We start from the raw sequence: 21,188 nt of genomic DNA, 5'->3' as shown, positions 1-21,188 counted from the left end.
TACAACGGATCACACCGAAAGGTGAACTGTCAGGCTGGAAGGAGGTTACTAGTGGAGTTCCTCAGGGATCGGTTTTGGGACCAATCTTTTTATTACTGGCCTTGGCACAAAAAGCGGGAATGTGCTAATAAAGTTTGCGGATGACACAAAGCTGGGAGGTATTGCCAATACAGAGAAGGTTCGGGATATCCTACAGGAAGATCTGGATGACCTTGTAAACTGGAGTAATAGTACTAGGATGAAATTTAATAGTGAAAAGTGAAAGGTCATGCATTTAGGGATTAACAACAAGAATTTCTGTTATCAACTGGGGACGCATCAGTTGGAAGTAATAGAGGAGGAGAAGGACCTCCAAGTATTGGTTGATCATAGGATGACTGAGCCGCCAATGTGATATGGCCGTGCAAAAACCTAATGCGGTTTTGGGATGCATCAGGCGAGGTATTTCAAGTAGAGATAACGAGGTATCAGTACCGTTATACAAGGCACTGGTGAGACCTCATCTAGAATAGTGGGTGCAGCTCTGGTCTCCCATGTTTAAGAAAGATTAATTCAAACTGGAACAGGTACAGAGAAGGGCTACTAGGATGATCCAAGGAATGGAAAACCTGTTTTATGAAAGGAGACTCAAAGAGCTTGGCTTCTTTAGCCTAACCAAAAGAAGGCTGAGAGGAGACAGGATTGCTCTCTATAAATATATCAGAGGGATAAATACCACGGAGGGAGAAGAATTATTTAAGCTCAGTAGCAATGGGGACACAAGAACAAATGGATATCAACTGGCCATCAGGAAGTTTACACTTGAAATTAGATGAAGGTTTCTAACCATCAGAGGAGTGAAGTTCTGGAACAGCCTTTCAAGGGAAGCAGTGGGGCAAAAGACATATCTGGCTTCAAGAGAAAACTTGATAAGTTTATGGAAGGGATGATATGATGGGATAGCCTAATTTTGGCAATTAATTGATCTTCGACTATTAGCAGTAGATATGCCCAATGGCCTGTGATGGGACGTTCAATGCGGTGGGATCTGAGTTATTATAGAGAATTCTCTCCTGGGTGTCTGGCTGGTGAGTCTTGCCCACATGCTCAGGGTTTAGCTGATTGCCATATTTGGGGTCGGGAAGGAATTTTCCTCCAGGGCAGATTGGCAGAGGCCCGGGGGGGGGGGGGGGGGGGGTTGTCTTCCTCTGCAGCATAGGGCACGGGTCACTTGCTGGAGGATTCTCTGCACCTTGAGGTCTTTAAACCACGATTTGATTTGACTTCAATAGCTCAGACATAGATTAGAGACTTGTTACAGGAGTGGATGGGTGAGATTCTGTGGCCTGCGTTGCACAGGAGATCAGACTAGATGATCATAATGGTCCCTTCTGACCTCAAAGTCTATGATTCTATGAACATGGCAGGCTTGCCTCTGGATGGTGCCATTCTCCGAGCGAGTGGAGGCTTGTCCCTCATAGTCGGAGACTTAGGTGCTGTCATCTCAATGAGGTCCCTAGTGGCTTCAAAGGTTTCCAGGGTGGAAGGCATCGTAACTTCCCCCACATTCAGCCACTGGGAGTCCAGGAAAATAGGACTCTCTGGAGAGATGGGGCCCGCGTTGGCTGTATGCAGCCCGAGGGTCTGCCAGCCATAGGCCTGTCCCTTGCACTGTTCACTTCCAGGGGTACAGTTGCAGTAACAACCCGAGGGGAGTATTTCCCCTTTGCCCGTTTCTTGCAGGCAGCCGGGGAATGAAAGCGGTGCCGGCGAGAACGCTTTTGGAGCCTGGGGGAAGCGGTGGCTCCTGGGTTGGCGCGCCGGGTCCTTTCTCGGCACCGTAGATGGGACTGCAGGGGAAGTGCTCCTCACCGAAGCACTCGGGGCCAGGTCCTGCTGAGGATGGAGGACTGACTCCATTAGGAGTTCCTTCAGAGGAATGCCCCTCTCCTTCCTGGTGTGAGGTTTGAAAGCCTTGCAGATCTTACACTTGTCCAACCCGTGGGCTTCTCCCAGATACCACAGATAGGAGTCGTGGGGGTCACCCAGGGGCATAGGCTTCGCACAGCAACTACAGAGTTTGAAGCCTTGAGACGCACGCCCTACATCCCCAGTGGGGTGTGTGCCGGATGCTAAATATGCCAACCTGCTAAATAGCAAGACTAACCACTAACGATTAACAATTAATTAAAGCGAACTATTTACAGAAGATAACAGAGGAGCTAGGGATTAGTCGGCAAAGCAAGAAGCCACTGTTCCAACAACCGTCACTGGCGGTAAGAAGGAACTGAAGGGCAGGTCGGGCCGGCAGGTGGTACATAGAGCGCCATACTGGCGCCACTTCAGGGGGGTCCATAGCCGGCCCAATGGGTAGCTGCGAGGCAAAAACTTCCGACAGCCGTGCATGCGATGCACTCTCACACACAACTGGAATTGATATGAGCAAGCACTCAAAGAAGAATTAGCTGTTGCTACCAGCAAATCAAACAACATGCACAAGCCTCTTAGGACACCAAAAATCCAATCCTGTTCTTAAAAAAGGTAAATTTTATTAAAAACAAAAAGGAAGAAAATACATCTGGAACTTAGGCTTTTGCTTGATTTTAAAAGAGAAATTCCAAAAATTAAGCACCCAAAATAGCTTTCTTTGGAGTTAGCTTAAAGGTTACAAGCAAACAAAAACACCCGGGGTTAGCACAAAGGAGTTCACAATCCTTAAAAAACAAACAGAAATAAACCTAATCGCGCCTTCCGAAACATTCCTAATTTACTTACATATTTGGGTTGTTAAAATTAGTTCTAGATCTGATCTAATTATTTTCATATCTGGTTTAAACTTTACACAGCGTTCCTGCTACCCTGTCTCTTCAGCCCAGAGAGAACAACAGACAAAGGGAAAGTTTCTTTCCCAATTTTAAGAAGTTCTAGCCTTCCCATTGGCTCTTTTGGTCAGGTGCCCACTTTTTTTTTTTTTTTTTTAAACCTGCGGGACTTTTTAACCTTTTACAGGTAAAGCAAGTAGAGAACAGTTACCAAGAAAGATCTCTCAGCTAACTGGCTGGCTGTCCATCAAAGGGAGCTACCCCTTCCCTCCCCACACTTCATTTATCACACAAGCTCTGGAGTGGACAGCGCTATGTCAGCAGGAGAGCTTCTCCCATTGGCTCAGCAGCTACACTAGAGAACTACAGTGGCACAGCTGCATTGGTGCAGCTGCGCTGCTGTAAGCTCTCTAGTGTAGCCATAGCCTGAGTCAACTCCCCTTCCCTGACACAATCCTGTACACAGGAACTAGTATAACTGACTACTGCATCTGCTCTTAGCTCTATGCACTAGGAAAAGAAAGCAAGCAAGCGAAGCAGGAGAGTCTGACTAGCAGGCTGCTTGCCCCTTTTGTATCTTTTTCTTTTGAAGGGAAACCTAAATGGAGGAGGAAACAAGACAAATTTAGAACAAAACTATTAATTTATATTTTTGTATTAGGCCTTTACATTAATATCCTGAAGACAAATCCTCCTTTTAATGAAGGACTATTTCTGAAAAAGTCTGGACTGCTGGAAGAGATGAAAACCTAACATGTACTAAAAGAGGACTAACAGTCAATTACCACACAAATTTAAAAAACCTTTAAGCATAGGGAGCCTGGAATTATGGCTTTGGCTTACCTGTTTTAATCTATTTTCAGACAGCTTCAATGCTGTACTATATTCTGAAAGTTGCTGTCTTTCACAATCACCTCTTGGCACTTCTGGTGGCACCAGCTGCTTGAAATAGGCTTCCAGTTGGTTGTCATAGAACTCTTCATCATCAATATCCTCATCTATTGATATAGAGAAAATGCATTCGAAGTTTGCATTGCTATACCGCGCACGCGATAAAAATGATCCCTATTACCATAGCATCAGTGCACCTCATAATACCCAATGTACTGAAAATCACAACACCATAATGAGGCAGGGAATTATTATTGTCCCCATGTTATCAACAGAGAACTGAGGCGAAGAGACTATGACTTACCCAAATGTTACACAAGAGAACTGGTGAAGCAAGCAACTGGACCTGGATCTGCGAAGTACAGCTAATCAGGATTTTTTTTTTTTTTGATAAAATGTCTTTTCATTAAAAAATGCCAATTAGTCAAAACAAAAATTTTGCAGGAAGGGATTGGTTATCAGTTTCTCAACTCAAAAAATTTGAAAAAAGTTTCAAAGTTGTTTCAACAAGATGTTTTGACATTTTCTAAACAAAATGAACTATAAACTTTTACAGTATTTTGAAATGTAAGCTAATTATAGTACAAAGCCTTTTTTAAAATAAAAATGGTCAAAATTGAAACCTAGTACACTTGATCAACAGCCGCACATCTGTCAATTTAAGAGAATTTGTTTTCCTATCTCAAAAATTTTGGAAATTCTTCCTATTCCTGAATCAGGATGAAAAATTAAAATTTCAAATGCTCTCACAAACCAAAAAGCCTATGCTAAGGAGTTGTTTAGTTCCAGTATAGACTTTTGGGCTTGAGCTGCAACCTGGGCTCTAGGACCCCGCAAGATGGAAGGGTCTCAGAACTTGGGCTGCAGCCCGAGCCTGAACGGCTACACTGCAATTAAACAGCCCAAGCCCCGCAAGCCTGAGTCAGCTGGCACAGGCCAGCCGTGGGTGTCTAATTGCAGTGCAGACATACCCTAAGAGACCCACGCCCTTTACACTTCGGTGGTCTCCTACTAGAAAGCTGATAATATAGTCTGCTACTGTAACTGCAACTCAGTATCTTAAAGCATGACAAAGGTACAACTTTCAGAACTGTTGCAAAATATATTTTAAGTATTAAATTAACACTAAGATTTGCTCTTATTTCATTGCAGTCATGAGAACATTTTATGCTACACTATATTTTTTCTAAAAATGCTTAAGAAGATAGTCTCCTAAAGGAGTTGCATACAGATATTAAGCAAAGAGTTTGTTTTCAAACGAAAGGAAGAAAATTTGTCTTCAAATTGATTTGGACACTTTGGAGATTTTCTGGCAAAATTATCTTCACAATGGAAACAGTTAGGAATGCCGTACAACCAACTCTGCCCCTTTGTGCGTATGCATTAGTCTTTACTCATTACTTACATTCCACACCCACCCCAAACTCCCCACAGAGCCATTCTCATTCAGTGAACAGAATGGACAGTCCTCAGGGTAGTCTCACAGCTTAATAGATTCTGAGGTCAGAAGAGTCCATTATGATCTTGTTTGACCTCCTGTATAACAGGCCACAGAACTTACAAAATAATTTCTAAAGCATATCGTTTAGAAAGGCATCCAATCTTGATTTAAAAGTAGTCAGCGATGGAGACCATCACAACAGCTGATTGAAGAGCCCATTATCAAATATTTATTCCCCATGTATGTGCTTGAAGACTAATCATAATCACCTCAACCTTCTTAGTTAAGTTAGGCTGAAAGAGCTCAATCTGTTTGTCACTAAAAGTTATGTTTTCTAACCCTTCAGTCATTCTCGTGGCTCTTCTCTGGGCCATCTCCATTTTATCAATATCCTTCTTGAATTGTGGACACCGAATTGGACACAGTATTCCAGTAGCAGTGCCAAATACTGAGGTAAAATAACCTCTCTATTCCTACTCAAGATTCCCCTATTTATATATCCAAAGATCACATTAGCCCTTTTGGTCAAAGGAGGCCTTGGCCTGTGGACCCCTGTTTTATCTGCTGCAGAAGTTGGAAAGTGTGCCGTGAATAAGACAAAGGATTGCAGGATAATAAAGTATGGTCTCATGTATAAGCAGTAGAATGCCTCCCTGGAGAATTGTATTCTATCCCTACTTCTATAAAGCTGGACAAGTCACTTAAACCAAGCTTTTCACAGTTGGCCTCTAATAGTGTGTTCCTCTGTTTCTGGATGGCCAACTTGAGATGCCTGGGGCCTGATCCACAGAAATGCTGAGCACTAAACACCAACAAATGAAGTCAAATGCAAAATGTGAATGCTCAGCAACTTTGGTAGTAAAGCAACATTGCCTAGACGAATGAGCCTAGAGTTGAGAGCCAAGAGGTCCAAAGTCCTAATAATCACTCTGCCACAGACTCTCCTGTGTGGCTGTGGGGAAGTTCATACTGCCTTTGTCAATTCCTGCTCAATCTGTAAAATGGGGATATACTAACCCAGGGGTCGGCAACCTTTCAGAAGTGGTGTGCCGAGTCTTCATTTATTCACTTTAATTTAAGGTTTCGCGTGCCAGTAATACATTTTAACCTTTTTAGACTCTCTAAAAGTCTATATATTATATAACTAAACTATTGTTTTATGTAAAGTATACTAGGTTTTCAAAATGTTTAAGAAGCTTCATTTAAAATTCAATTAAAATGCTGATCTTACGCCGCTGGCCCGCTCAGCCTGCTGCCAGCCTGGGGTTCCATTCATCTAGGCCACCAGGAGGCTGAGCAAGGCCTGTGGCCGGGACCCAGCTGGCAAGGGGCTGGCAGCCAGAACCCCAGACTGGCAGTGGGCTGAGTGGCTCAGCCCGCTGCCAGTTTGGGGTCCCAGCTGCTGGCCCCTCTCAGCCTGCTGCCCCAGCTGCTGGCCCCTCTCAGCCTGCTGCCCCAGCTGCTGGCCCCTCTCAGCCTGCTGCCCCAGCTGCTGGCCCCTCTCAGCCTGCTGCCCCAGCTGCTGGCCCCTCTCAGCCTGCTGCCCCAGCTGCTGGCCCCTCTCAGCCTGCTGCCCCAGCTGCTGGCCCCTCTCAGCCTGCTGCCCCAGCTGCTGGCCCCTCTCAGCCTGCTGCCCCAGCTGCTGGCCCCTCTCAGCCTGCTGCCCCAGCTGCTGGCCCCTCTCAGCCTGCTGCCCCAGCTGCTGGCCCCTCTCAGCCTGCTGCCCATCTGGGATCCCGGCCCTGCCCACATAGAGTAGGTACCTACCTTCTCCCTGGTTCTAGCCCATTCTCTTCCTCTCTCTGCACTGAGAGAAGGATGGGAGTGCACTGAGCACAGGGCTGTGGGTGAAGGAGCAGGCTGAAGGTTAGGGTGCAGGATCTGGTCAGGAGCTAGAATGAGGGAGGGGGCTCAGGGTTGGGGCAGAAGATTTGGGTGTGGAGTGCTTACCTAGGCAGTTCCCATTTGGTGCGAGAAGTGGAGGTGGGAATGTGTGTGGGGGGTGGGGAGGTGCAAGAGCTCCTATTTGGTGCTCAGGGCGGGGGTGGGAATGTGGGGAGTGCAAGAGTCAGGGCAGGGGGCTGCGGGTGTGTGAGGAGGGTGCAGGAGTCAGGGCATGGGGGGGTTCAGGGGTCAGGGCAGAGGGCTGGGGGGCTAGAGTTGTGGAGATGCTCTCAACCCCCTGCCAGAGCGGCTCACAGCAGGGGGTTGGAGGAAATATGCCCTGATTCCACCCCCCCTTCCCCAAGATCCCGTCCCAACCTCTTCTCTGCCTCCTCCCCAGAGCAGCAAGCGCACTGCAGCTCCGTTTCTCCCCCTCCTGTGTAAGGGCCATCAGCTGATCGGTGGCAGGGAGGAAGAGGAGGAGGGGCAGGAACCCACCACGCTGGGCGAAGAGGCGGGGGAGGGGGGAGCTCCCCTGCCCTGCAGCAGCAGCCAGCTTCTTCACCCTGCCGGGGGCATGGAGAAGAGCAGGCCAGGGCAGGAAGGATTTTTAATGGCACGCTGCTGCCTGCCGGGGTCCCGGCCTGGGTTCGGCAGTGGGTTGAGCAGGGCTGGTGGTTGGGACCCAGCAGGTAGCAGCGTGCCATTAAAAATAGGTTTGCATGCCGTCTTTGGCACGCATGCCATAGGTTGCTGACCCTTGTACTAACCCATTAATTAATATTTGTATAGTACTTTGAACATTAGTGCTATATAATGCTGAAGTACTTTGAAAAGTCAGGCACTAGGTGTCTCAACTTAGGACCTCCAATTAGTGGTGACATTCGCAAAATCTGGCCTCTGTCTCCCTAAGTCTCAATTCCCCATTTGTACAATGGGAATAATGATCTATCTCACAAGGTAACCATCAAGATAAGCGAATGTTTGCAAGCTTTGGATACTATGGTGATGTACACCAGTAGTTCTCAACCAGTGGTACACATACCTATGGGTGCTCCAGTGTGACTCCTGAGCAGTACCCAGATAGGAGTTTGGGGCTTCCGAGTTGAGCCTGTTATGGATAATACTGAACAGCTAAAACTAGTGTAAGAAGCAGAGTTCCCAGTAATTGCATTGTGTTATGCAAAGGTCTGCATGGACACCCAAGTGGCTGCTCTGCAGATTTTCAAGTTGGGACATTCTTGAGGAAGGCAACCGAGGAGGCAACCAATCTCCTTGAGTGTGTGCAGTTCCAGATGGAGGTACTACACTGCGAACCTGATAGCAGCGTTTAATACATTAAGAGACCCATTTGGAAAGCCTCTGGCTGATACTGCCGTACTTTTAGCCGGATCTGCAATGGAAAGGAAGAGCTTAGGAGATTTCCTAAAAGCCTTTTATCCAGAAGGCCAGGGCTCTCCTAACACCGATCATGTGTAGTATGGCCTCTTATCACGGTGAGCTTTAGGATAAAAGGTCAGGAGGTGAACTGGTTAGTTTATGTGAAAAGATGAGGTCATCTAGGATATGAACTTTGGGTGTGGCCTGAGAGTAACCTTGTCACTAAAGAAAACTAAAACGGGGGTGCACAATAAGTGCCGCTATCTCCCCTATTCTCCTCACCAAGGTGATGGCGACCAGAAATGCTGTTTTCATTGACAGGGGTGTGAGTGAACAAGTGATCATAGGTTCAAAGGAGGATCTAGTCAGGCTCTTTAAAATTAAGTTCAGGTCCCATATTGGAGTAGGATGTCTGGGTTGGGAAAAGAGGTTTGCTATGCTCTTGAGCAACCTCTTTGTAGTTGAGTGTGAGAAAACATAGTATCTCTCTATTTGTAGATGGCTGCCAGATGTACACTGAGTGAATGGAGAGATAATCCTGATTTCGTGAGTCAGTCTGTTGTCTAAAACCATGGGGAGAGTAGCAGATGCCAGGGTAATTTGACTGGGAATTGCACCAAACTTGAAACCTGGTCCACTTTTGTCGGTAAATTTGACAAGTAGCTGATTTCCTACTGTGTAGTAACACTTCTTGTACCTCCTCAGAGCAGGAGCTCTGTGTTGGAATCAGGCCTTGAGCCGGAGTATCTGCAGGTTGGGATGAAGATTGCGTCCTTCGTTCCGCCAGAGGAGGTAAGGAGTGGGTTGAAAAGGGATCCATGGACACCACCAGCTGTGCCAGGTGGGACATTTGCTTTTTCTCTTTTTAATTTTTAACAGGTCCTTCAACAGCAGAGGGAACGGGGGAAAGGCATTTAGAAGGACCTCGTTCCATGGAAGGAGGAGAGCATCCCCAAATGAGTGCTGTAAAAGGCCTGCCCTGGAACAGTAGCATAGGCATTTCTTGTTCAGGTAAGTGGCAAACAAGCCTATCATCTGTATCCCCCATTGACAGAATATGTTGTCAAGTACTGCTGGGTTCATTTCCCACCTGTGCTCGTGTGAGAACTTGCGACTCAGATGGTCCGTTGCTGTGTTCTGCACTCCTGGTAGATAGGTCACTGATATTAGAACATTTGGGAAATACATCCATTCCAAAGCTTTAGCATTTCTGCACAGAGGGCAGATGATCTCGCGCTCCCAACAATTTATGTAGTACGTGCACATGGTGTTGTCTGTCATGATTTTTGTTTGTATACCTCTGATCAATGGAAGAAAGTGAACGCAAGCATTTCTGACTGTTCTGAGTTCAAGGAGGTTAATGTGAAGAATATCCTCTGCAGGCGACCATTTGCCCAATCCCCAGGGAGGGAGGGAAACACTTCCAGAACCCTTCTGGCCAAATTGGGAAGGAGAAGAGAGCTGATGAACCCTGCTTTTCCAAGAGCGCTCAGAAACCATTTTAGGACTGGGCGGGGGGAAGAGAGGAAAGGGGGATTGTGACCCCTCATATGTGCCATTTGTGTTCTCCAGTGGCCCCTTGGAACTTTCCTCTTGAGTTGGCAGACCATGGTCCTCCTCATCCTTGGCCAGAGCAGGGAGAGGCTCTAGACTTCTGGTCCGTTTTTCCTGTGTCGGAGTTGTGGCTGCTTCTACATTTACAGGATCCCATGTGCCAGTCTGACTAATAGGCAAGGGACCGAACAGAGTCAGGGACAGAATGCTGGGTGTAGGCTGGGCAGAACTCACCATCTGCCAAGTCTGGGAGGGCAGTCTCACAAACTGAGCACTGTTTGGATTTCACTTAGTGCTTTTTAGGCGGCTCTGCCATACCTGGAAGTCCAGGGGAGCCAGCAGATATGAAGATGAAAGCTGTAAAAATCACCTTCTGCACGCTGCCAGAGGCAGAGAAACTGGAAGCAAGCAGGAGCTGTGGCCAGACGATGCGACTCTAAAACTCTGATTTGCCTCCATGAACTTCAGAGAGAGGAGACCAGCCCATCCCTCAAGGACTGTGGGAGATGCTGAGATGAAGGAAGTCTTTAATTGCATATCAGAACGGATGATAGAATTAAGGTTGATTGAACTTTTGCAAATTTAAAACTCCTGACACTGCAATTTAAGTAACTTTCTCTTAACGTTTTTTTTATGCAATATACAAATAAGGTTAGAAGTCACACAAACAGAAATAAAGAACTAGAAGGTTTCAAGCGTACACTTCTAAGTCTACAACTCAGGCTTAAATGTTCAGTTGTTCTGTCACGACAGACAACTAATTTTAGTTGTATTCCCTACCCAGAGTTGCTAGTTTCTACATAAGTTGACTGCTTTTCTCCTTAAACTTGTATTTGTTTCACAGCACCAACAGAGTACAGTTCAGCTTTTAACTTCTAACTAGCTAAGATCATGTCAATTAACACCAAGTTTAGCAATGAATTCTCTATGCACCAATATTTTAACAACCATAGAGTGTCTCTGGGAAGGTACCTTTAATTGTAGAAGTTTAGGTACTCATTTTAAGCACTACTTCAAAAAAAAAAAAATCTAGCCTTCTAAATTTTAGAGGTACTTCATTTCCATCAAAGTTCATGCTCCTCTCATGCAGGATTAGTAGTGAGAGTGGATTCATGTAATTAAAAAAGTTCTGCTGGAACCAATATACATGAAAACATGCTACAAGTTAAATTATAATATACTGTACCAGTTGAATTTCCTTCTAGGCTTGCAAGAGACAGCAGTTTCTCATTTTCTAAGAAACCTGAAAGACTTGTGCTGAAATGGTCACTTAAGTTGGTGGAAGGTGAAATTTTTTCTCCAGGTTCAGGTGCACCAATCTATGAAAAAATTAAAGCATGTAAGTGCTTAAGAGTTCCCAAGTACTGTATAAATCAGTAGTTAAAACAGCTTCTTCATATGTTAGTCACTTTCTTTAGTAATTTGACCACAACTCTTCCTTCTCTTTGCATTCTTTCACCATGAGTTCTGGTTGTGAGGCACCTTGTGTTCTCCTTGCAGCCATTCCCAGAAAGAGTAATAGAGACAGGTACAAGGAAGACAGGAGCTTGGAAAGTAGAGAGGAAAAGGCTTACTCAACCATATTTAAAGATTTTTAGAGGGAAAGCTAAGCACTTGAAGTTTTCCATGTGGAAAAGATCCGTTACTCCCATATCCTACATTGAAGCATGCAGAAGGACTTGCTTGAACAAGGCTCATGACCTGTTAAAGCAAAACTCCAGCCCCTGTGGGCCTCATACACCAACCCAATTGAAATTGCTGCATGTGAGGAACTTCACACAATTATTGAAATGTTAGTTTTGAAATTTTGTTTCAGCTGAATCCAGTTAACTAAAAATAAAGTATTTTTAAAATTCTATACCTTTGAGATCTACATACACACATACATTTACATCATATCAACACCACCATAACAAGCAGATGATTCATTCTAATTCCACTTGTAAGACTATCAACACACACAGAACTTACAGAAATTACAAAACTTCTTGGATGCAATTCAAATAGGGCCTTATGAATAAGGAATCAATTTTTAGGAGTTTAAAGGCAATTAGTAGTCCCCTCTAAAATGAAAGATTAAACCACCTAGGACAAAAATAAAATTATCTGGGTAACTCATTGCAAGATCAATATCCCTTTTTCCAGAAGTCAAGGGGAAAGCCATCAAGCCATTATTTGGCAAAGCTGCAAAATGACAGCAGCAAGTTATTTCTGCCTTTAGTACTCTGCATTATGTTGTAATGTGGAGGATGTTACACATTTAAGGGACACAGAAGGTAAGACACTAAGCCAGTAGAGTTTGTTTCGCTCTACAGAAAACTTATCCCCTTATTTATGTTAATACGGTTTTTTGGGGGTGTTTTTTTTGTTTGTTTTTTTTAAATGAGTTCTTTTGTTTCCCAGCACGTGGAACAGATTTACCTGGTTTTCCTTTTTACTTTGTGGCAGTGAACATATTCCAGTGGACAAGTCTGTAACAAAAAAGTGTGTTATTTAACAGCACCTTGAATTTGTTCCTATATTAGGCTACTAAATTTGTATATTCACACTTTCCTTGCGAACAAGGAATAATTATAACTTCAACAGACTAAGCTTCTTTGGGCAAGGACTTGTTATTTAGTTTGTCAAGTATTAGGCACACTTTACAGTACCACAAAATAAGCTACTTTAAGACAAAATCCACATTCATGGGATTATGTATTTCTGATCATTATTTTTATTACACTAATATCAAAATACCCCAGTAGAAATTGGGGCTTCATGGTGGGTGGCAGTGCACAAAGTGAACAAGAGAATGTCTGCTCCAAGGTCTTAGAATCTACTTAGACAAGATAGGATGGGAGGGAAATAGAGGGTTGAAGTGACGTGCTGAAGATCAGAGTCTGTTGGTGGCAGACACTGAAACAACAGGTCTTTTGAGTCTTAGTGCTGTGTTCTAGCCACTGAGCCACACTGTTTCTTTCAACACTTACAATTACCTTGTGTTTCCTCCATACATTACCCACACATTGTTTCAGTTGCTGTATTTTAAGCTCTTAGTGAGCAGAGGGTCCTTTCTTTTTGTCTTTGTACAGTACCTAGCACATTAGAGCCCTGAACCCCAAGTGGGATCTCTAGGTACCACTGCAATAGAAAACAAAAACAAAAAACTCCCACCAACAGCTTGACATGAAATTCACTAATCCAGAATTTATTCTTATTGGTCTACAAAAATGTTTCAAGCCCTAGTGGATCATAAGATGCTACCGGAAAGCATTAGTATCACCTAATATAATAATTCAAGAATACTGGACAGTTAACTTTGCAAGCTTCCCGGTTCCAAAAACAAAAAAAACACACAAGTTAAATTTGTCTTGGCATTTTTGCAATGGTTACGTCTCCCTATAAAATACGAATGGGTATTTGAGTCCACGACTACTGCTGACATCTCAAGAAATCTGTTTTATGTTCAAGAGGAACTATTTTCTAATTTCATTAGGCCACTAAAGTGGATGCATCTTTTCCAGTCTGATATTTTTTTGAACAGCAACTAGCTACTATTTCCCATTGAATGGAGAAACAGGAATATAGGAGCGAGATCTCACTATGGATGCATAAAATAATATTTATTAAAAATATTAATATTGTTTTACAGTGCAATTAATCATGATTAATTTTTTTAATCATTTGACAGCCCCACTGAAAATATAACAATATCTGTGTATATTCTAGTTACGTTAGAAAACAGACTGATTAAAGAAATTGCAGAAGGTTTCTCCTTTCTGTCCAAGAACAAGCAAATTTCTCTAAGATCTCCCTAAAATTTCCCTACTTACCTCTAAAAGGGTTTATATAAATTCAAAAAAGTCTGTATTTTACACTATCTTACTTTCATCTTTTGTGCCAATTTCTTTTACACTAGGTATTGAAAAATGGATGTTATCTTGGTTGTTGTAACGGTCGCTTTATATAGAATATTTGATGGGAGTTTTAACTGTAAAGACCAACTGAAAGCACAAAAAGGACTTCAAAGAGAAGTAACACTGAAGCTCCTTATCAAACCATAAAATATAGGGATAAAGTGCTCCTAGTAAGAGCTGGCCTACCATTTCTTGCTGCTCTAAACTAAATATTTTAGTAGTTTACAAAACAAAATTACCTTACTTCTAACCATTTAAAGTTACCCCTTTGTACCCCACAGAACTTCAGCAGCTATGAGGAATGCAAATTTCCTTGCAGTTTTTTTTGTGGGTTTTTGTTTTTGTTTGGTTTGGGGGGGTGGGATTTGGACGGGGAACCAAAGTACAAATAGAGCATTTTATGGAGTCCCTGGGGTTTCCTAATATTTGCACTCAACTATTGGAAAGCTAGTTTAACAAAATACTGACAACAGTTTAAGATCAGGTTACTTATTACTATCTTACTTCCCTTAACACTCTATTCTTATTTCAAGGCAGCAAGATTTTAGCAGCTGGTATTTCAAACCACTGGAGTTAGGTATTAATGTATCATGTCATTTGAAAAAAGAGTTACCTTTCCCGTAACTGGTGTTTTTCGAGATGTGTTGCTCATGTCTATTCCACAATAGGTGTGCATGCTCGCCACGTGCACTGGAAGTTTTTCCCCTAGCAGTACCGGTAGTGGGGGGGAGCACCCCCGGCGACCCCTGGAGTGGCGCCTGCCTGGCATGGTATAAGGAGAGCTGCACGCTACCCCCACCCTCAGTTCCTTCTTGCCAGACAACTCCGACACAGGGGAAGGAGGGCGGGGTGTGGAATAGACATGAGCAACACATTTCAAAGAACACCAGTTACGGAAAAGCTAACTGTCCTTTCTTCAAGTGATTGCTCATGTGTATTCCACAATAGGTGATTCCAAGCTATATCTGTTGGAGGTGGGTAGGCATTCACACGTTTCCAGGACAGAGGACAGCCCTACCAAACCTGGCATCATCCCTGGTTTGGGGGACAATCGCACAGTGCTAGGTGAACGTGTGAACCGAAGACCACATGGCAGCCCTACAAATGTCCTGGATGGGGACGTGGGCCACGAAGGCAGCCGACAAGGCCTGCACCTGAGTCGAGTGTGCCCTCACAATGGGTGGTGAGGGGACACCCGCCTGCTCATAACAGGAACGGGTGCACGAAGTGATCCAATTGGAAAGCCACTGAAGGGAAATCGGCTGGCCCCTTGAACGCTCAGCCGAGACGACAAACAGTTGCAAGGACTTTCTGAATGGCTTAGTCCGCTCGAGGTAGAAAGCCAGAGCGCACTGCACATCGAGCATGTGGAGACAGCGCTCCTCACTGGACACATGAGGCTTGGGGCAGAGGAACAGTAGAAAAATGTCCCGACCCATGTGGTAGGCGGAGACCACCTTCAGTAGGAACACAGGGTGTGGGCGGAGCTGGACCTCGTCCTTATGAAAGACCATGTACGGCGGCTTGGAGATCAGGGCCCTGAGCTCCAAGACTCGCCTGGCCGACATGATTGCAACCAGGAAGGCCACCTTCCACGAGAGGTGAGACTAGGAGCATGTGGCCAGTGGTTCAAATGGGGGCCCCAGGAGACGAGCCAACACCAGGTTTAGGTCCCACTGCGGGACCGGGAGTCTAGAATACAGAAAAAGACAGTCCAAACACTTAGGGAACCGGCCAGTCATAGCATGGGAAAATACTGTGTGCCCTTGCACCGGCAGATGGAAGGCCGATATGGCTGCCAAGTGCACCTTGACTGACGAGGGCGCCAGGCCCTGGGCCCTCAGGTGGAGCAGGTAATCAAGGATAAGCTGGATCGGGGTGGCCACAGGGGCGATACCCTGGTCTGCCGCCCACCTAGAAAACCGGGACCACTTTGCCAAATAAGCGCGGTGAGTGGAGGGCCGTCTACTATCGAGGAGGACGTGCTGAACCTGTTCTGAGCACATCCTTTCCTTTCCACCTAACCACTAAGCAGCCACGCCATGAGGTGAAGAGCCGTTAGGTTGGGATGGAGGAGGCAGCCCTGGTCCTGAGAGAGAAGGTCCACGCAGAGCGGCAACGGCCACGACAGAGCTACCGCCAGGCCCATTAGGGTCCCATACCAATGCTGCCTGGGCCACACCGGAGGACCCAGGCCTTGTCCATCTTTATCTTCTCCAGGACTCTGCTGATTAGAGGGAACGGGGGAAAGGTATAGAAAAGCCGGCCTGACCAGGACAGGATAAAGGAATCAGAGATAGCACCCCTCCCCAGGTCCCACCTGGAACAGAATCGGGGGCATCGCTGGTTCTGCCGAGTCGCAAATAGGTCCATCTGGGGAGTTCCCTACCTTCGCAAGAGCTGGTGGGACACTTCCAGATGGAGGGACCACTCGTGTTGCAAGGAAAAGTTCCTGCTCAAGCATCCGCCCTCTTGTTCCGGGTGCCCGGTAGGTGTTGCCCAGATGGATGTTGTGGGCTATACAGAAGTCCCACAGCTCTAGGGCTTCGTGGCAGAGGGCAGAGGATCAGGCCCTGCCTTGCCTGTTGATATAGAACATCAAGGCCATGTTGCCCGTGAGGACCCTGACTACCTTGCCTTCCAGGTGCGAGCGGAAGGCCATACATGCCAGCCGCACCACCCTGAGCTCCTTGACATTTATATGTAGGGTCAGGTCTTGAACCAACCACAGGCCTTGAGTCTGAAAGTTCGCCACATGGGCCCCCCCAAGCCAGGTCCAACGCATCGGACGCCAACTCTAACGACGGGGCCCTATCCCTGAACGGGACCCTTTGGAGCCTGTTGTTTGGGGCAGACCACCACCATAGGGAGGTGATCACAGAGTCCGGCATGGTGAGGCCCTTGTCCATCCTGTCCGTGGCCTGGGAAAACTTCGAGGCCAACCAGAGCTGGAGGGATCTCATCCTGAGTCTGGCATGACAGACCACGTACATGCACGCCGACATGTGACCCAAGAGCTGCAGAAAAACCCTGGCAGTTGTCACGGGGAACCTTGTGATCAAGTCGATGAGACCTTTCAGGGTCTCAAATCTGTCTGGACACAGGCCCTGGCCAATGCTGTGTCCAGGAGCGCCCCGATAAACTCTATGCTTTGGACAGGGACTAACATGCACTTGGTGTTGTTTACCAACAGGCCCAAGGCGGTGCACGTGGACAGGAGGAGCGCTACATCATCCCTCACCTGCAACCGGGAGGTGCCCTTGACAAGCCAATCGTCCAGATAGGGAAATATCTGGAACCGCCGCCGTCTGAGGTAGGCCACTACCACTGACAGGCATTTTGTAAACACCCTGGGAGCAGGGGACAGACCAAACGGGAGGACCGTTAATTGGTAGTGATTCTGTCCCACCACAAAATGGAGGAAGCACCTGGGCCCCCCGAATACATGGATGTTGAAGTATGCGTCCTGTAGATCGAGGGTAACGTACCAGTCTCACTGCGCCTCACTGGACAGCCCAGAGAGCAGGAGCCATGATGCCCGTCTCATTCACACTGTGGAGGCCATGGATCGGGCGGCCGTGTCTGCAGCATCTGAGGTTGCCTGCAGGGACGCCCTAGCACCTTGAATTCCTTCCTACCACGCTCCTGGAGGGAGTCCTCAAACTTGGGCAGGGAGCCTAACAGACTGAATTCATACCAGCCCAGGAGAGCCTGATGGTTTGCCACTCATAACTGGAAGCTCGAAGCCGAATAAATTTTCCTTCTGAAGAAGTCCAGTCTCTGAGCGTCTTTGTTCTTTGGGGGTCGGGGCTGGCTGACCCTGCCGTTCCCTGTGGTTGACCGACTCAACCACAAGGGAGTTGGGCGCCGGGTGGGTATACAAATACTCATGCCCCTTAGTGGATATAAAGTACTTGCATTCCGCCTTCTCAGAGATGGGGGCCAACAAGGCCGGTATTTGCCACAGGGCATTTGAAATCTTAGCCACCCCCTCATGGGGTGGCAAGGCCACCCTACCCGGTGCTGACGGGGACAGCACATTGAACAGGAAGTCTGAAGGCTCCTCCATCTCCTCTGCCTGGAGGTGGAGCCTTGCTGCCACCCTCTAAGAGTTCTTGATGGGCCCTGAAGTCCTCCTGTGGGGCGGAGGGGTGGAGCTGCAATCACCTCCTCCGGGTGGGGTGAGGAGGTCAATGCTGTGCTCTGGGTATCAGCCAGCACCGGAGAGTCCACCACCTGGTCAGACTCCAGGCACGGTGCAGAGGACGTACGTCCCACCAACTCCTTTCTCAGGTGTCTGGAGAGGGAGGCCGACGGTACTTCCGAAGCTCCGGCCACCGAGCGAGCTCCCACCAGGGGCTGCGCCGGAGGCCACGGTGCCCACTGGTACCATTGGGCCAACCACAATGCTCAGTGCCACTGCACCTGCCTTGGCACCAGCAGGGCCAGCTGTTCTGGTTGGCTGGCCTGGCCAATCGAAGGACAGCTACGAATGGAAGTTGGGCTGGCGTAAGGTCTGCTGCTGTTTCTGGACCAGGAGGAGCGGCGGTGCCAGGATCCACATCGGCCACGGGACCGCGATCTCGACGTGGAGGACCGGTACCTACGGTAACCGCTGCTCCGCAAATGGCCTTGATGGGCGGACCCGCAACAGCGAGATGCTGGCAATCAACGCCCAGGGCTGCGATATCTTGGCGGAGACTTGGAGAGGGAGTCCGAGCAGGAATGGCATTGACAACGGCCGTGACCGACTCCGGTACCCTCTCTGAGGCTAGGACCATTGGCGACGCCTGCCGCGGTCCCGTCAATATTCACTTTTTGAGGACGAGCGATGCCTAGAGTGCCAGATGGATGGTATCCAGACAGACAGTCTGGTCGGCATTGAGGGCAATCCACGTGGACTCTGCCCCGAACGGTCGCTGGGCGGTGAACGGCGTCAGGAACCCTCGACCGAGACTGGTACTGGGCCGGAGGCGACTGCATAGATCCCAGCGGCAGCTTGCCTCTGGAGCGTGGGGCCGACATCAGCAGCGCTCCGGGCACAGGCATGAACATAACGTCCCGGGCCGCCTGGGAGGCTTCAGGCATGGATGGCATCCGGACATCTGGAGAGGCCTGTTCTGAAGGGGCTGGGCTACTCCACTCAACGTGAGTCAGAGGTCTGGGGCCCGGTGGGAATCAAGGACTGCCCGACATGGGCCTAGCCTCTGTCCCAGACTTCCCTCAGTGCCACTGCAAAGAGGGAATCTTCCTGGCCCTCTTGGCGTGGACGGGGAGCAGTGCCGACTGGTCGATGGCATCAGAGGGTCGCTGTGTACCGACGCTGCGGAGCTGGGCACCAGTTAGGAGCAGCGTGCCGGAGTTGGGGTCAGCGCCGACTCCATCAGGATGGCCCGGAGCCTAATGTCCCTTTCTGTTTTGGTCAGAGGCTTAAACGACTTGAAAATCTTGCACCTTTCGCTGATATGGGTTTCTCCCGAACAGCACAGTCTATGTGCGGGTCACTTCTTGGCACAGAATGCCTACAAGAGCCACATGACTTAAACCCTGGGACGCAGGGAATGCCCCGGCCCGGGCTCACTGACTAACTAAACAGCTAACTAACTACAGGTACTAACACTGAATGAACGAACAGTTCTGGGGATGAGCTACAGCAAAGCTGGAGCAGAGTAGTTCCAACGCACCTTCACTGGCGGCAAGAAGGAACTGAGGGTGAGGTGAGCACGCAGCTCCCCTTATAGCGCGCCAGGCCAGCGCCACTCCAGGGGTCGCTGGGGTGCTCCCCATACAGGTACTGCTAGGGGGAAAACTTCCAGCACCGGTGCACATGGTGAGCACGCACACCTATTGTGGAATACACATGAGCAATCACTCGAAGAACTACACTAAATGCTTTTAGACAATATAAAGCAAGATCCCGAAGTCAGTGCAACTGAAGGTAATGGTCACTGAATTCAGGTCAGAGTGGAAGAGGAAAAAGGAAACATGCTAATAAAAATATATGATTTTGTGGTTTCATACCTGATAAATACGTGACTTATACCACTGGAATACTGAAACCCACAATTTTCCCCAGTAGTGTTCAGGATTTGTTTCTAGTTCATTTGTTTGTAAGACATCAGACCTTAGATTTGTCACTGGCTCCCTAGAGTTGCTTTGTCTTTTTACCACAGATTTAGACTTAATATAACAAGTCCCAGACCAAAGACTACTTCAATTTCCATTCTCTACAAGTCACTTAAAAGATTGCCAGTAGAGAAGAGCTATTCTTATTTATGTTATACCAAAACTAAATACACCATAACAAAGGTGTAAGTACACTGGACCACTAAGTGCAAGAGATTCTAAAAGTTAAATACCTTCCAAGTATTCAATTGGTAATATGTCAGACGAAGTATCTTGACTGAGACTTGAACACTCAGCGATGGCATTCTGGTTGTGCCCTCTCTGTATTAAGTTGGACTCTTTCAAGCCATCAGAAACAGGATGAGCTTCTGTAATTAGTGTAGTAACTCCCCTAGAAAAAAATAATTTTCGTGACACTTTACTTAAGCCAAAGTTTGATCACAATCAGTATACAATTTCTCTTACTTTGTGGACATATAAGTGTGTCTTTATTTCCTTTATACCCCGAGTACAAACACTGCTGACTAACCTAGTCCTGACAGATTTACAGATTATTCTAAAATGGCAAGAAATATCTGCTACCTATTAAAAGAACACTCAACTTTAAAAATCTAATCACTTCCAAAGAAGTAGTTCAAGGTACTACTTGTCACTGAGCTCCCGCTAATCATCTGTGGTTTTGACAAATAGGAAAATGTATTACAAGTGTTTCTCTTTACTGTTGCTGTGTGAAAAGACTGGCTATACAAAACACTGTTAAATGCTCAAAATAATTAAAATAAAGAGGTATTTATTCCTTTAGTCTTTCAGATATAGTATTACGTTTTAATCTAAGGTTTAAATAACATTCTCCTACCCCAATTTCAAATTACCCTCTTGCTTCTGGTTGTCAGGTAGAAGCCTTTAGGCCTAGGTCTTGTCTACACCAGTCAAAGTGCACACAAATCACCACTACTGCACCTCCACCAGTGGCATCAACGGTTACTCCTGAGGGAATTCTGCACCAAAACACTAAAAATTATACGCAAAAAAATAAAAAATGTGCATATTTTAAAATTCTGCAAATTTTATTTGTCAAATAAATGTGGCTCCAACATGGCAGTGGGGAGCATAGGCCACTGGCTGTATTGATGTGGGCGATCACCCTGAAGTCCCCACTTCCCTCCGGTACAGGGACTTGGCAGTGAGGCTGCACCTGACCCTGTGCAAAGG

At 46.8% G+C, this 21,188-nt stretch overlaps 1 protein-coding gene across 1 annotated transcript in view; it reads right to left on the bottom strand.

Annotated features, from left to right (window-relative positions):
- The window catches only part of LOC102929707 (centrosomal protein of 192 kDa), a 207,766-nt gene that overhangs the window by 151,660 nt on the left and 34,918 nt on the right, over nucleotides 1-21,188 (bottom strand). Inside the window, exons 14-17 of the mRNA XM_043538822.1 lie at nucleotides 20,210-20,367; nucleotides 12,373-12,422; nucleotides 11,138-11,270; nucleotides 3,645-3,799 (exon numbers count right to left, since the gene is read on the bottom strand). Coding sequence (XP_043394757.1) covers nucleotides 3,645-3,799; nucleotides 11,138-11,270; nucleotides 12,373-12,422; nucleotides 20,210-20,367 — 496 coding nt within the window. The remainder of the gene's footprint in view (nucleotides 1-3,644; nucleotides 3,800-11,137; nucleotides 11,271-12,372; nucleotides 12,423-20,209; nucleotides 20,368-21,188) is intronic.

The sequence above is a fragment of the Chelonia mydas genome, chromosome 2, assembly GCF_015237465.2.
Source record: "Chelonia mydas isolate rCheMyd1 chromosome 2, rCheMyd1.pri.v2, whole genome shotgun sequence".
Taxonomy (NCBI): domain Eukaryota; kingdom Metazoa; phylum Chordata; order Testudines; family Cheloniidae; genus Chelonia; species Chelonia mydas.
This window is presented reverse-complemented; position numbering and strand designations above follow the sequence as displayed.